The sequence below is a fragment of the Pithys albifrons genome, chromosome 8 (genome assembly GCF_047495875.1).
Source record: "Pithys albifrons albifrons isolate INPA30051 chromosome 8, PitAlb_v1, whole genome shotgun sequence".
Taxonomy (NCBI): domain Eukaryota; kingdom Metazoa; phylum Chordata; class Aves; order Passeriformes; family Thamnophilidae; genus Pithys; species Pithys albifrons.
In genome coordinates this window covers 22589446-22606042 of record NC_092465.1, presented here as the reverse complement: position 1 = coordinate 22606042, position 16597 = coordinate 22589446, and the positions used below count along the sequence as shown (strand labels likewise).

The 16597-nt window shown below is 43.3% G+C and overlaps 1 protein-coding gene across 2 annotated transcripts in view; it reads left to right on the top strand.

The window, feature by feature from the left end:
• Positions 1-1265: 1265 nt before the first annotated feature.
• Positions 1266-16597, top strand: part of CHN1 (chimerin 1) — a 97064-nt gene continuing 81732 nt past the window's right edge. The window contains exons 1-2 of one of the 2 annotated variants that reach the window (XM_071561985.1): positions 1266-1308; positions 1511-1638. In XM_071561985.1, coding sequence (XP_071418086.1) covers positions 1527-1638 — 112 coding nt within the window. In that variant the 5' untranslated portion in view covers positions 1266-1308; positions 1511-1526. Of the gene's footprint in view, positions 1309-1431; positions 1639-16597 lie in introns of those variants that run through there. The other variant, XM_071561987.1, reaches the window with a different exon arrangement.

The window sequence follows — 16597 nt, the reverse complement described above, 5'->3', positions numbered from 1 at the left end:
TCAGTGTAAAAACCTATGTTTTGAAATATTTGACAGACATAACAAAACCCTATGTTTTTCTCGTTATCTTAAACAAGATTTAAAGATACTGAAAACTCCCACATGACCTTTTCCTTTTATTCTCTACAAAAAAGATTAGGTAGAACTCTGAAGATGAAAACCTGTGTGCAGCTAACTGCATAAACCACCTGTTTTTCATACAGACGTTGATGTTTTAGTTGTCTTGTTTAAAGACAATGTATTTCATGTACTTGCTGCATTTACAGAACTGGAACCAGTAATTGTGGCGGCTGTGGATGCAGCCTGTGTGCACACTCTTCTTCCTTCAGGCTGCCCTCTGCCAAAATCCTTGTCTCGAAGGCAGGTTTCCCATGCACAGACGCCGCAGTATCCCCAGTGCCCCGAGCGGAGGCGGGACCGGCTCTACGACGTTCATAAGAACACCTGCAAAGCCCCTTTGCCCTGGCTGAGGTCTCCAAAACCTCCGGCTGAAGGTTATGAATTTGCACAGATGTGGTACATTAAACTTGTGTGGATTGTGCTCAGGCTGGGTTTGAATTCTCAGCGCACACAGGAAGCACTGAGAGGAGCGGAACCCCCGCGGGTGCGGAGCTGCTGCCCAGCCGAGGGGGGCGCGCCGGGTCATTCCGCGAGTGCCGGGAGGTTCTGCCCAGCGCTCGCCGACTCCGCTGTAAGTACCTGTGTCCAAGTTAGAAACGGAAACTGCGCAAGTGAGTCAGCCAGGCACGATGCTGTCTTTTCAGTTAAATGCTTTTAGCTGTAAAATTTACAGTCCTAGGCAGAGAAAAATGATGGCACAGCTCGGCGGGCTGAAATTTCTCGCGCCAAGTATTTTGAGACGAAATCTATGGTTTGGCTCCATGCGAGCTGGTATTTCGGTGGAAATTTTCACCTCGCTTTCAAATGAGTCATGTTTTTCTGCTGCCGGACCAGGCTGGCAAAGCCCTCCCAGGGCTGGGGAGGCACCGGCCGCGGGCAGCGCCCCTTCCACGGGGCATCTCCTCACAGCAGCAGAGGCGTGGGGGGCGGCTCCGGCGGTGCCCAGGGAAGGAGCCGGGGCCCCGGTGGTGTGTGGAGCAGTGCCCCGGGGGACAAGCCGGCGCCCCGGCGGTGTGCGGGGCGGTCCCCGCAGTGCCCGGGGGAGGAGCCGGGCCCCGCCGGTGTGAGGTGCGGGTCGGGACGCGCCTCCCTTTGTGCCCCGGCGGCGGGGGTTGCCATGGGAACGGCGCCGGCGGGCGGGGCGGGCCGTGCGGCGCAAGATGGCTCCCCGAGGCGGCGGGACGCAGCGTGAGCAGCGGGCGGGGGGCGGGCGCGGGCTGTCCCCGGTGCCGCCCCCGGTGCCGCGTCCCCGGCCGCCCTCCCGCGGCACCCCCGGCCCTGCCCTTCCGTCCCGTTCCCTGCGGGCCGCACCTGCCCCGCCGCAGCAAGTGGCAGCGGCCGCTGGTGCCGCGGGGCGCCCTGACAGCCCCGCGCCCAACTTGTGTTGCAGGCGCGCCCCGCCGCTGATGCGAGAGCTGCCGCCGCGCCAATGCCCGCGCCGCGCCGCCCGGCCAGCCCCCACCGCCCCCCGGGCCCGCCCCGCCGCCGCCGCCGCCGCGATGGCTCTGACCTTGTTCGGTGAGTGAAGCGCCGCCGCCTCGGCCCGGCGGGCGCGGGGCTGCCGCCCCCATTGTCTCGGCGCGGCAGCGACTGGGCGTGGGCGCCGCCCCGCAGGGCCGGGCCGGGGCCGCGGGGAGCGCGCCCCGAGGGGCAGCCCCGCTGTCCGCCCGGCGGGGGCTCGGCTGCCGCAGCAGGGTGAAAGTTGCAGTGCCTCAAAAGCGAGGGAGGCTGTGGGCTCGGGAGGGACTCCGGGAGTGCTCCGGCCGAGGGGTTCAGGAGCAGAGGTCCGGGAAAAGAGGTTTGGGGAGGCTGGGAGCGCTGCTGTGGATGTGCTTTACAGCCCGGGACGGCGTGGTGGGAACCGGCGTGTGAGAACTGTAGTGTAAACTGTTGAACATGTGGATGCTCCTAAAGTAAGGTTATTAAATTAAGCTTGCTTATGTTTAACGTGCTTAATTTTACAGAGAGAGGAAATAGAGCTACAAACTGTGTCTAGCAACATTAGGTAAATGCAGCAATGCGAAGGAAAGCAGAAATGAGTATCATTAACGTTAATAGAGAGTTAAAAGGATAATCGGGATGGTTTCTCCTAAGAAACTCGTGCACCAGAAGTGATTTCCAGTTAACAGATTTAAGTGAGGATATGAAGTCTATTTGTAACGTTTAAACTGTGGTTTTTATTTCATGTGTAAACAAAAGGATTACTTTCATTCATCTACTGATTCTTGAGCTGATACAATTTCTTAAAAGAATAAAAACGGTTTCATGGATTTTCTTAAAATTTGACACCTCTTATGTTATTGTGGCGTGTTGAGCCCCATCTAAAAAGAAGTTTAGCACATGTTGCAAGAGAGCTTTCTGTAGCTAAAATCTCTGCAAGCATTGGACTTAGCTACAGTGCTTACATTTTTATTTCCTGCTGGAGTTTTTCAGGATGCAAAAGGTCATAGATCATAGGTCACAGTAGAGTAAAATTGTCATTATAGGCCTCATCTTGTCACTTGAGTTCAGGTGAGCCCCACATTTCAGGAGATGCAGGTACGGGGGCCCTTCACTTTGTCAGGTGCAGGGTGAGTGAGCATCGAGCTCTTCAGCTTAGGAGCGAAAGTGAACACAGGGATCAAGTGGCTGATCGGCTCCTGTAAACAACCGCTGCACTTGTTACATTGCATCGTTGTAAATTATATTGCTAAGAAAATACGTGGGTTTGTAGGCATCAGAAGTAAATATTGTAGTTGTCCTTAACAGAAAAAATAAAAGTGAAGCTTTTGAAAATACATGTTTTCTATACTGAGTGTCATTATAATCTTTTCCTAGAAAAATTAAGCATATTTTAATTTTAGCTTTTAAAGAACATGGCATTCCTACATCAGTTACCTTTATTTTTCAAACTCATGTGATTCGTTTCTAATTCTCATGTGTTTGGTCTACTGAATGACATTTTCTATTAGTATACATTTGCATTACAAAGTAAATTGATGTTTTTGTGTTAACACATCTGTTGTTACAGTAAATGACATTGATACACATAAAAGACGGTGAGTCAAGAGAAGATAGAGTGGGGTACTCTGCTATGTCTGGGTTTTGAACATTATCTAGGGTAAAACCTCAGGATTAGGAAAACACAAAGTGACAATAAAACAGTGCAACAAATATGGTTAATGTGTGTCAACAAATGAATGTGTTGTCTTTCACAAATGTAAAAGCTTCAGAGTATGTCTTAAACTATGAATGCAAGAGTGTGAGTTGTGTAAATGCAGAAATGTGTGTAAGTGCAGTATGTTTGCAGGTGCAGTTGTGATTAACTTGTGATTGAGCTGGTACAGCTTACTGAGTTGCCATGTATTCTCTGAGCTGAGGTAGTTGCCACACTTTGTCTCTTAGTATATAACAAAGATGGACCACAACATGCTTGCTTTGAGCTTCAGGAACAGCATTCAGCCTTTATTTCAAATTTTGGCTGCCTGTGGATAGTTACATTTTCAGTTACTGCACTACAGCTGACCCACAGCAACTCGTTAAAAATATAACCCACAAAAGGTTTAGTTTGTTTCAAAAGCAACATCAGCAAATCTGAGGATAAGCAAAATAAATGTGTCTGAATTAATGTATATATTTTGAGGGACTAAGCATCTCTAATTGTACGATTTTCAAGTCACACCTATCTTATACCAGTAAAATTGTCCTGAGCAAAACAGGTCCCAAAGGAATTGTTTCTTTGGTTCTGCTCTTTCACATAAATTCTAGGCTCAATATTGCATTTTTATTTCCCCTAGCCCATAATGATATATCACATTGTTATTGATTTGCTTCTAGTAAGTTGTGCTCCAAAAGCATATAAAATTTGAGATAAATTGCCATGTCAGCTTGGGTGGGGGAGAAAACTCACCAAGTTTTCTGGGTCCCTTTCAATTAGTGTGTATATGTGTGAGCACAGCAAGGGAGAGGAGAGGAAAGGATGGGAAATGTCATGATGTGCTTTCTTCGTGTTAGAATCATAGAATCATAGAATCGATTGTGTTGGAAAAGACCTCCGAGATCATCGAGTACAACCCTTGGTCCAACTCTAGTCCATTTACTAGATCATGGCACTCAGCGCCACGTCCAATCTGCGTTTAAAAATCTCTAGGGATGGTGAATCCACCACCTCTCTGGGCAGCCCATTCCAATGCCTGATTACTCTCTCTGTGTTCTTGACACTCTTTCATGACTATCTCAGTGCATAGTCCAAAGACTGCACTAAAAGGGGATAGTCTAGAGATCAGGGTGACATTGCAGATTCTGGATTAAAAAGGACATGCAATTATCAGGCAGTTGAAAGGTCAGGTGTACCTTATTTTGTACCTTACTGTACCTGTGTAGCCACAGGAGCACTAACTGTGGTTCAAACCTTTGAGGTGGCACCTTGAAACTGTTTGGAAAGCTGTTTGGAGAAAAAAGCTCCTAGTGCATCAACAGCATTTTTCTGTGACATAAAAGGGCTGTTACCCTTGGGCTGTACGTGTCTCCTGGCTTATCCCTTTTTGTTTACTGCTTATTGGCGAGATTATGATGCAACATTAAAGTACTAAGGAAGAAAACGCTAAGACCCTTCATTTTATCAGTTTTAGTTATTTTAAAATTCTTTTCTTCATTTTGTCATGTCCTCTCAGTCATGACCTTTCAAGATATCCTGTGCTGACAGTTGACTGTATGGAAGATCAGTTAGGAGTTGCCCATGTTCCCATGGTGCAGTGGCACAGATGATGGATCTGTTTGAGTGGGGGTTATGGGGATGAGGAGTTCAGCTATTCCATAGACATGGAGAGGAAAAGCAGCCCCTGTTGGAAGCAATCACTGATGGGAGACCACAGAAGGTGCTAGCTGAAAACATACCTCAGTTACCTATCAATGACACTGGCTACTTCAGGCAAAAGTGTCACCCCAGCAGGGCTTCTAGTTACAGGAAGTTAATACTCAAAGGCATATGGTGTAATTTTGGGTATTGTCCTATGCAGGGCCAGGAGCTGGACTCTGATTCTTTAAGGTCCCTCCTTCCAGCTCAGGATATTCAGTGATTCTGTGATAAAATTATGGTGGTAGAAATGGCCTGTTGTCACCATAAGTGGTCACCCATATGTGACATGGGTTTGTGTGGTACTAGCAGAGGTAGGGCGTTAGCACTACATTCAGTTTGTGTTCTAATGGCCAAGCACTTGGTATGCAGGTTTGACAGGGGAAAGCAGGTCCTGTACAAGGACCACATCAGCAAAAGACTGGCAGAAAGTCAATTTCCTGGAAAAGTGGGGAAAAAAATGCTGTCTGATCCTTTTGGGTTTTGTAAACAACAGACATAATGGATTTCATATCCATGTGCATTGCTTATTAAGAGTTGGTGGGGACACGCAGTGTGTGTGTAAATGTCTGGAACCGGAGCAGATGTCCAGTTCTAGTGCTGGTTTTCATCCTAAAGCAGATTCATGTTCCCTTATAGAAGGCTGTTGTGATTACAGCCTTTTTGTTGCTGACCATTTCCTCCTGCCTGCTGCAGCAGCTGGAATGGCATATATGCTGGTGTCCTCTGCTGTTTCAGCATGAAGTCCAGTGGCTTCATGCCCAGCCTTCATGGAGCTGGGCTGAGGCACTTTCCTGGTTTACCAGGGAAGTGTCTGAAGAATACCTGCGGGTTCTGCTCCGATGAATCCCTGCAAGGGGTAGCAGCTCCCTAGAGACAGGAAGAGCAATCAGTCACGTTTCTATGGCTGAACTTCCTAAAGCCCATCTGTTAATAGCCTAAGCTGTGAGATCGCACAGTGACAGGGCTGAGGTGTGTGCTGTCATTCTACTTGGATGACTCATGTATGGGAAAGATAACAAACAATGTAGAGGGGAAAGGAGGCAACTATTAAGTTATCCCATTGCTACCGCTGTTTGCTTGTCTTTGAGTGTCCTGAGAAGTGTTTAACGAAAGTCAACATTGTACTTTGCAAGAAAAACAGTTTTGTTATGTTTTAGTGCCTACAAGTTGCCCTTGTGTTTTATGAGTTTCCTTACTGTTCATTTGTTTGCTCATCAACTCTCTTGTGTGAACAAAGGAACACATTTCAAAACAACCAGGAGAGCTCTTCATGGACATATTTGTCATTAGTTATTCATGCTCTGCCTTCTTGCTCAGAGACTGCCAATGGATGAAAACTCATCCCTGAATATTGGTGGTTAAGAAATGAAAAGTGAAGCAATTCTCTTTTAATCTTTGAAGTGCTTGTACTCTGATGAATGGGATTGGAGACAGAGCTGTAGTCAGCGTGACAGCTATAGTTATATAAGGAGATGATGAACAAGGGCAGTTCTTAGAAAAATCTATAGGGAAAATACCAGATTAAAAGGAACAAGCAACACACTTCTACAGGCAGGAAAGGCAGGGACAAAAAAGCCAATTATACCTCCATTTCAGGTGTCCATACATTTCTGAAAGATCACGTAAATATTAATTTGCTCACTAATAGAATTGCTTCCACAGCTGTGAGCTCTGGTATCACACTGCACAGAATTAATTTTCTATGAATCTTTTTACTACTATAGGTATGAAGTGAACCTTTTGAAGTAATTTCTTCCATACTTGAAATACTAATTAACAAATTACCATTTTAAGTTCTATGCATCTGTGATTACTGTTCTCCATGCAAACTGTGCTTACTGACTCATGGCTGCTTCAAAAGGTAGGGTGTGCTTATGTTAGTACAAGCACATATTTTCTAATGTATCAGTCTTAAAGAGAGAAATTGCTCTCTAAAGAAATGTTTTGCTTGCTTGGGAAAGGATGTTAAGAGTGTTTAGTTAGCACGGGTACATAGAAACTAAATGTTCCTCTAAAAAATGGCTCACAACAGGTAATGCCTGTAGATTTTCTGTAGGGTAAGAAACCCTAAAAAATTAATCTGCTTATTTCTTGTCTTGTCTGCAGAGCCTTCTAAGAACAGAAAATAACCAGACCACCTACAATTCAAGTTCTCTGTATTTGTACTTGTGGCTCTGAACTATGCTTAAAACTTTTGGCTACTTGTGATGGTAAAGTTTACTGACAGAGCCCCTTAATAAAGAGTCAGGTTGTACCAGAAAAGTGTTCTTTCAATATATTCCTTAACTAAAGTAGGTGATGGAAGCTTGTTCGTGGAATTGGGGCATTTATAGTAGGGCTTTTGTCACTACAGAAAATGTACATATGGGATGCTGTAGGAATGGTACCTATCAGGGACACTTCTAGGCTAAAAAAAATGTGTAAAGAACTTTGAGAACCGTTTCAAGAGCATAAGATAAGCAACAAAGTGAATACACATCACATGTGGCGCTGCCTATGCTAGATCTTTTTAACCAGAAAAACAGTGAATTCAAACTGATCTTTATAACCTGGTTGCAGTAGATACTTTTGAAGTGTTTAACCCTTGCTTAAAAATATCTGTGCTTCATTTAATACTAACTGACAGGCTAATTTTAGAGAAGATTTAAGCAGTTCAACATCTAATCACAATGGGAACTACAAATAGTCTAATTAGACAAAACAATTTAGGGACATCAGTACAATGTTTGGGTGGAGTGACGTGTTTGGTTTTTTAACAGCATATAAAAAGTAATTTGTTAAAAATTGAAATTATTGTAGAGAGAAACTAGACCTTCCAACTCCTGCTAGTGTGTCTGGGAGGGTAAGTGTCCAAGTGCTGAGAATCATAAGAATATCTTTTCCTAGGTGCTGTGCTACTCTTTCTTGATTTATAGAACCTAGTGAAGCAAATAAGGAGAGCAGCCTTGAAAAGGTTTTGCTGGCAATGCAATCGAAAGGAAAACCTGCATAGGATCTGGGAAAAAAAGATTGATCTATTAACTAGTACATTGGTATCAATTGGTAAATATCAGAGAAGTGACACTAACACTTGTAAACAAGAATGAAAAAAATTTCAGTCATGGCTTCTCAGCTTAGTGCCTAGAAGTGTCTTCATGCAGTGGCTGGTGTCAAATTGCATTCCTATTAATTGTGAATATTGTATAAGAGTCTTAAGAAATCAGAAGTTTGAAGATTGTTGCTGAAACTGGAAAGGGTAGGTCCAGTTGTGTGCTCAAGTAATGAATTAAGATGAGATTTTGGAATTTTCCTCAAGGAGATTCTCTTGTACTATCATCAGCTCAGGCACATTGAACAATTGCATCCCTTTCCTCCTTGGCATCTAGTGATCCACTAAGAAGTGGAGATAGTCTGCGTTACACAGAATCTCATCTGATGATGTTGAAGTGAATTACACTCTGGATTTGAGAATTCAGGAAGAGTTCCCAAGCTTTGCTGTTGTATACTTCATGTCAGTGAAGGACTGATGTTTCAGGTGTAAATCTAGGTTTCTTCTATTTGTTTTCGGCTCGGCTGATTCTTTCTTCCTTGTGGGCTTTGGGGACTTTGTTCTCTTACTAATTCTTTTCAAGAGTTCTTAGCTGGTTTTTTAGGTGTATGAAAAGATTTCCATTGATAGTCTGAGCTGACTATGCATTGTTAGGCGATTCTTATTTTTTCCTGTGTGGGGCTCGGCATCAGCAGCTCAGGCTGTTGCGCTGCTCCACCCTGTGGACAGAGATCGTACAGCTCTGCACAAACATGTCTTCATAATGAAACAAAACAGTTCCAAGACCTGGCCCAAGGGCACTTTTGTAGTTATTAAAAGGATATGGGATGCTTCCTTCTCTCTCGTAAAATCATAAACTGGCTTGGTTGTTCTTTCAGTGGAGTGTATTGTGTCTGGCTTGTCCCTCTTCACAAATGACAAAAAATTAAAAACCCTCTAGATGTTGCTTTTTTGAGTCTGTATTGAAACAAGGAAAAATATCATTTAAAGTCTCAGAAATATTCTAAACCATTCAACAGTACATCTAGGACTTTGTAATTGCATGACATCTGGGCCTCCAGCATCCTCACTTGCCATGCCTGAAAGATGCTGAGAAGAGTTCCTGCACTTCTCCACACTGTTCCTGAGAGTTTGGCGGTGGTGGAGTGAGTGGTTGGTCAGTGTCCTGATACTAGTCAGGGGGAGGGAGGAGGTTGGTCACACCCAGCTGGGAAGCCAGTGCTATTCACTGTGTGTGTAGCAGCCTCTGTGAATGTGTAAGAATTGACTGACATTTGGCAGTTCTAGCATTCTATCAGAATGAATGAGATGATGTACCTGAAGTGATTTCATAGTTACTAGAAATTGTGCTCATAAAATCATAATTATTCCTCTGGAAGTCTAATTTCCATGATATATTTTGATATATTCATCCTCAAATTTATTTTTGTGACTTTATTAGCAGTTCTGTGATAAGCTGAAGTTGGAAGACTGATCATGTCAACACTGGTTAGCTTTGGGTTAAAATTTTGTTTAATTCTAATAGGATGTGATAAAGTCTGTTTTTCATGTGACCAAATCTTCCTTCCTTGGGAAAACAGTAGAAAAACTGCATCCTCTGGTTGTGGACCACTGAAGAAGTTGCAAGCAAGACTTTCCTGCTCACAGTGAGCAGGTAACTCGTTTTGGTCTCTGTCAGCTCTGTGAGGAAGTCCACTGTCACATCCATCTTTGGTGCGGGTGGTGGGATCTGGCTCTGTTGAAAACATCAGCAGCTGGATATTCCTGGTGCTGGTGGGAGGTGGTGACTTCCTTTCTGCTACAGTCCTCCTCCCCATCTCCACCTCCTTCCTGCTTCCTTTGTTCTGAGAGCAGCTGCTTAGAGGTAGCCTTGCCATTCGAGAAGCTGAAATTAAAATATATTCTCTGATCTTGATCAGAAGCTGAATGTCCCAAGATAGTTTGCTTGTGGGAAATTTCATTCTAAAAGTAAGGGTAAAGCTCTGCTGCCTAAATACTGGAATTGTTTTGTTGCCCACTGCGTTGTGGTGTGATACTGCAGCTACAGAGCCACAACAGCAACCATTTAAATTATGCAGCAAGTACAACAAGAGCATCACCCAGAGATTTTGGTTAGAAGGGACCTTGAAGATCATCCCATTCCAACCTCTCTGCTATGGGCAAGGACACGTTCCATGAGATCACGTTGCTCAAAGCCCTTTCCAACCTGGCCTTGAACACTCCCGGGGATGGGGCCTCCACAATTTCTTTGGGCAACCTGTTCCAGTGCCTCTCCGCCCTCAGAGCGAAGAGTTTCATGTAGCAAAGTCTTAGAGTACTGCTGCAGTAATGGGTAGGGAGGTCAGAAATTATTTCTTGTGCAGTGTAAATAGGGGACTGTGAAAAAGGGAGTAATAGTACAGTTCTGGAAAGCAAACCCAGTGCACTAGTGCAGTACCTGACCATTCCTTGCTCTCACACTGGCAAGATACAAGTCAGGCTTCTCAGTGCCGAATTAGTATCTGATACATATACAATCCAATAATTATTTGATAGTGCCAGTCTTCCAGAGTTTTTCAGCTGCACTTTGCAGTTTCCATATGAATCTAGACTCCATGTTTCAGTGCAACCCTGGGTCACTTTTCATTCAGAAACAACAACAAAACCCAAACAGCCCACAAAAAAAACCCCAAACAAACAGGATGTACTTCTTCCTCACCTCTGCCTTACAGGCTGAATGTGCACAAATTGCTATATCCTTCCCATAAAGGAAGCATGATTTTACACAGCAATTCATTTTACCGGTTTCCTTTTCATTATTTTTTTCTTAGGTGTATATTTATAAATGGAACTTGCAAGTGTTGAAAACAATCTTCACTGGTTTAATAGAAGCAGAGAAGTATTTAAAATGAAATAGTGATTCTTCTTCCCGGTGAGAAAACATTCAGAAACTTTTGTTGAATATTGTTTCAATGCCAAAATTTACATGGTAAAGGATTTATGTCAGTTACTTCATTGTTGAGAAATAACATTTTTAGTATAGCAAGGTAAATATTTACAAGTATGTGAGAGAAAATTACCAACCTGAAAAAAGCACAAGAGGAGAGGAGACCTAATCCCAGCATTCATTTCCCATGGTGAGCTCTTGTGGGTAAAGCTGTGGTGTTGCTTTAGTGTGGTTCTCGGGGAACTCCTGGCTGACCTGTGTATCTGCCCAATTCCACATCATGTCAAAGCAAGCTGTGGTCACAGCCCCCTCCCAGCACCCTTGTGTGCCCCGCCTTGATGGCAGAGCTGCGAGCTCATCAGTAACTGGATGGAGCATCTCTTATTCCTGAGCTTTTATTGAAACCCCAATCCACCTCCATCTGCATCAGACCAAAGGTGATCATTTTGTCCTGGCTTGCTCTTTTGCAGGCTCAGAATTAACAGGAGCTGAAATGTAGCCCCTGTCACTGCTGTCCCAAAGCAGGGTGAGCTCCAGAGCAGGACAGAGCATGACACACTCCTGGGATGGTAATTTGGGGGATTCCTCCAGAGCAGCCTCTGAGATGGGAGAGTTGCAGACTGCTCTGTCAGAGGGAGAGCTCTGCTGCCCTACTCAGCTTGTTGGCTTTTTTGCCTGCTTACTAGAAAGATCTGGGAGAAGCAGAAGGAACTTCTTTTTTCTGCTTTGTTGGTGGGGTGGTGTTGATGCCTCCATTAGTCACGACTCTTAATGTAAAATACTGGCATCTTCCTTCTCCCATTGCTGTGCAAGAGCAGCTGTGTAAGACACAGGCAGGGCTTGCTGTGTCTCAGTGCTGCATCTGCCCTTATTTCTGAAAGAAAATCCTGTGTATCACAGTCTGACAATTGCTTGCAACATTCTGCCTCCAGCAGTTCCCACCAAGCCATGTAGTCAGGCCAGGACCAATTTTAAACTATAAAGTGGATTTTTGATCTGTCACATCCTATCGCTATCCCTGTGTTTGTCTGTATGTGTTTTCCTGTGCTGTCAATTGCCAGGATAAGCTTCTTTTTGTAAAGTCAAAGTGGAGCTGCAGACACCAAAAGAGCTGTTATCCAGAGAGACAATGCTGGCTGGGGGAATATTGGCTTAGCAAGACTTGGGAATAGAGATACTGATCTTTCTTTGATCTATAGGATGATCTCATCTACAAGGGCCTCTGCTTCTCTCACCAGCTGCTGTTCCTATTTTCTGTTTAGATGTCTTGTTCTGTAGGACAAAGTATGCTTTTCACTTGTGGACTTTTCCATGGGATCTCAGTTCCAATAAGGATACATCGGTATCCCAGGAATGCAGCTAATAGTTGTTGAAAACCTGTTTAACACAGTGCCATGATAGCATGAGAGCCTAATAGCCCAAGTGTCTGTTATTTGTGGACCAAATTGTCTTTCTTCTAATTAGCAGAATAAAGGAGAAAGAACATCAAAACAGAGACAAGAAAACCATCTGAATTAATTTCCTGTAGATGGAAAGAAATATATGGAGTTACCTGGAAAAGGACTTGGAGGTTATCTACGAGCATCGATCATATCAAGCTTTCTAGCCAGTTCTCCCATTCCCCCAAGGCAATGACAAACCTTTGTGTTCAGCTCTCCTTCCAGCAGCCTGTTCCCAGCTCCCCTCATCTACTTTTTTCTCCTCCTAAACACCGAAGGAACTGAGGACAAATGGGGAGCCCATGCAGGAAACCTCTCAGTGCTTGCAGAATTACTAAGGCACCTCCAAGACAGTTGTTTGGCTCTTGCTCCAGCCCCAGAATGTGCTGGGAGGTGCAGGAGTCGACCCAGAGTGCAGCTTCTTTGTGGACTGGCCCTCACACCTGCTCTTTCTCCTTTCTCTGTTTCCTGTCTGGTACAGCAGCTGAGCCTGCTGAGGGACAGAATAGTTATGAAAAAGATGAATGTAGTGCTATAAATGTTGGGTAAATATCTTTTGCCATAGTTCTTTGACTGCAATTGTAACAGTGAACTATGGAATTGCCAAAAAGGAATGTGAGGTTTTCAGCTTTTCTACCTGGAACATCCTACTTTGTGCCATTGGAAGCCTCTTGAATGTTTTATATGAGAACCGAAAGAGGTGAGGAGTGGCACAGCTTTCAGACTGGAGAGAAGCTCACAGCAATTGGAGAATGCCTTTTGGAATAAAAACTTAAATTCCAATTCAGGTAAAGGTATCCCACCACATTGTGTCCATTTCCCTTTCTCAGACCCTGCCAATAATGTGTTTTAGGACTTTCCTTCATTACATTAAAAAAACAATCATGATCCCAGGCAAGGGTGCTTGGTAGTTGCATCTGCTCTGGTAATAAGAACATAAATACAAGCCATATTTTTGCCTGAGCAATGATGTGTGTTATTGACGACTGTTTTAGAAAATGAAAAATCTGTTTGTAATAAGAATCAGAATAGATTTGTTATAACCTGATGGTCTAGGAGTTGAAATAGGTCAAGTTTGGGAAAGCAGAGGCAACAGAATCTATTAGACCATCTGACACAGAGAGATGTGCTTTGGAACACGTGGGTCTGTCTTGGGCCAGTTATAACAGCAGTCAGAAATCAGATCTGCTCTTAATTTTCTCTGGATGATGCTGATTTTTGCCTGGGCTGTTAATGGATGGTTTGATTTCGGTTGGGGTTATTTTTTCCCCCAGGAGGCCAATGAATGCACAGCAGCTCTCTGGGTCTAAAGTGCAAGGGCAGACAAGTTCTCAGCAGTTATTTAACAATGGATAGGGAGGCAGAGTCAGTGTTGTGCTCTTGTTGTGCTTCAGCTTTTGGTAAAGCCACAACACTCTACCTAAAAGTGGATTTTAGAGCAGGAAAGTGAACTTAGGTTCATTATCTCTATGTTATGTGTAGGAAAAAAATTCAAAGGAACCAAGCAAACAGTGATAAAGCATATCTCCCCATTCAGAAAATTAGGGCATTATGCAGTGGATGGAGGGGTTGTATTAATTTAGGATTAATTTAGAGCTAGAAGACACTGTATACTGTATCATATTGTTCTTTTTCACTATTAGGGCAGCTATTCAGAATATTTTTGTAATCAAGCTCCAATCAATATTCCCTGTTAGATGTGTTAGAGAATTGAAGACAGAAATATTTTGGTGAAAGTCTTGAGGCTGTGGCTGTAACAGTTGTCACTGGCTTGAAGTTATAGTAAAATTGATGTGCCCTGTTAGTATTACTAATGTTTGGAAGAAGTGAAGCAAAGTGATGGAAAATGAGCTCAGTCTCTGTGCAGGTAGGCTTTTAAAATAGGAGACAAAGAAGGATTTGTGGAAGAAAAAAAGAGAAAAGGAAATGTCGAAGGTTAAATGTTTTTTCCTGCGTTATCCATTGCCATGGTTGGAATGAGGGAGTGTAAGAGCAACAGCCTCAGCAGGTATTTCTCCAGCCTTCCAAGCAAACTCCATTGGCCACGGTCAAAACAGTCTCTCTGAAAAGTAGTCTGGATTTAAAACAGAAATTTTGATTACAGTGTTCAAGCTTGTGTTTTCTGACATTACTCTGTATTTACAAGAGTAAACAAGAGTATTTACAGTAAACAAGAGTTTGATGTACTGATCTAAAAGATATTTGAACAAACTTCTAGTTAAATCTAAAAGATGAGATTTGCCCAGTAAAGGCATATCTCTGTCAATCTTGAACTTGCAAAATTAGTTTGCAACAGACCTTTCAAATATCCCTTAGGGAGGACGGGAAACTGCCTAACTCATTGATCCTGCACTTCAGGGCTGCAGCCAGACAGAGTCAGTTTTGTCACAATGAGTTTAAAAGGAAATAAGTTGACAGGTTGTTTTTCTTTGAAATAGATACATTAGAGGCATGTTTGATTTTGACATCCTCAGTTGGAAGTTGTTTACTGTGTAAACTAGACATTTCAGGATACCTGTGAGTCTGTAGAGCTATTTTAACTCCTGTGGTGCTGTAAAGCAGAGGGTTACAGGTAGCTGGTGGACTCACTCCGTTGTTGCACCTGCTGCAGAGCCATGTCAGGTGACAGTTCCCATCGTGTCTGTCTTTCCTTAGGGAGCAAAGGTGGTGTTCCCAGGAATACTGAAAATCAGCTGCAGCCTCTTTGGAGACTGAGATACCCCACTGGAAACAGAAAGCAACATGAAATTCTGTCGTTGTTATATGCCCACAAGGTGGCACTTGTCATCTTTTTACCTCTCTGAGATCTAAATTTTTATACTTTCAACAACACTAGGAAGTAATACTTGAGGTTTTGAAACTTACCTTACAGTAAGCTACCTATGCTTTCATGGGAGGGATATTTCTCTGCCCATCCATTAAACTACAATCAAGACAAAGAGAACAACAGCCGTGTTTTGCTTCTTATTGTTGCATATATGAAAATTCCAGGTTAAAAATTTAAAATTAATTTTTTTATTGTAAAGGATTTAAAAAAAATTTATTTCTCATCATTCATGCAGTCATATGCCAATATTTATCTGACAAAGAGGAGGAAAAATGAATACTCACTTCCCTTCCTTAGGGAATGAAAATCTAGAAACAGATAATTTGAAGCCTGGTCTAATCACTTAGACGATGAGTTCGTTTAACAGCAGCAGTGCTTCTGATGGGCAGAGTATTACTTATTAAATTTCCCATAATTCATAAAGAGGCAATAATACTAGATCTGCTAATAAAAGGCATTGAACTTTGGCTGTTTTCAGTGGGCCTCTCATTCAAACCCATTAGAACCACAGAATTTATTGTTGCCATATCAGATGTTTGTAGAAACCAGGATGGCAGTGTGATCTGTTTTCTCTTTCCCCCTCAAGACTGATGCAAATATATTCAGAGCATGCCTTTTAAGCCCCTTCACTTTTGCTGAGCATGCTTTCTTGTCTCCCACTTGGTCTCATCAGAGAAATGGCATTAGCCCTTGTAGCTTTCTGGGGCATTGTTCACAATGGCTTTCACTTAATCATTTTTACTCCAGTAATAATTAGAAACCTAATTGTACTTGCTTGGAGTGGTAAAAGCAAAAACATATGAGGATGAAAGAGCAAATAAAAATCAGTTTAGTCCTGTTAAAAATTCCTGGGGCACAGTGTGTGTTATGTAGTGCCATCATCTTGTAGCTGATGGGAATCTTTTGTTATCTGTGCCTATTTTCACTGGTTTATATCTTTCACTTTGATTGTATTGTACTCTTGTTCTCCTCCCAGATGGGAATGCCTTTGAGAAAGAGAAGAAAATACATTCAAACTATTTTCTTGCTTAGATAACTCAAGCATCATTTAATTTTAAAAGCCCAGAGCTGAATGCATGCATGGGAATTTATGAACATTAAGGAGTGTAGCTGCCTGTGCCAAAGGACAGGGCAAAGAAGTAGAACTTTGTGTAAGGAGAGTTGTTCCTAGTGACTGTCCCTGCTACCCACAGACTTGGACACATCCCTTTGAGTGAATGGCTTTAGTGGTGGAGAGCCTTTCTTGTGTGCCAGCTTTCCCAGGAAAGAGGTGTTTGAACCGGCTACCTGTGACATCTGCCTGCAAGTTGCCATCTCCTGGCAAAAGGTGAGCCATGTAGGCTTGTCATAGCTCCTTTTTGGACCTTGGAGGCAGTTTGTGATCAGACTGGGGTTTAAGTTTAACACTTAACAGTTACCC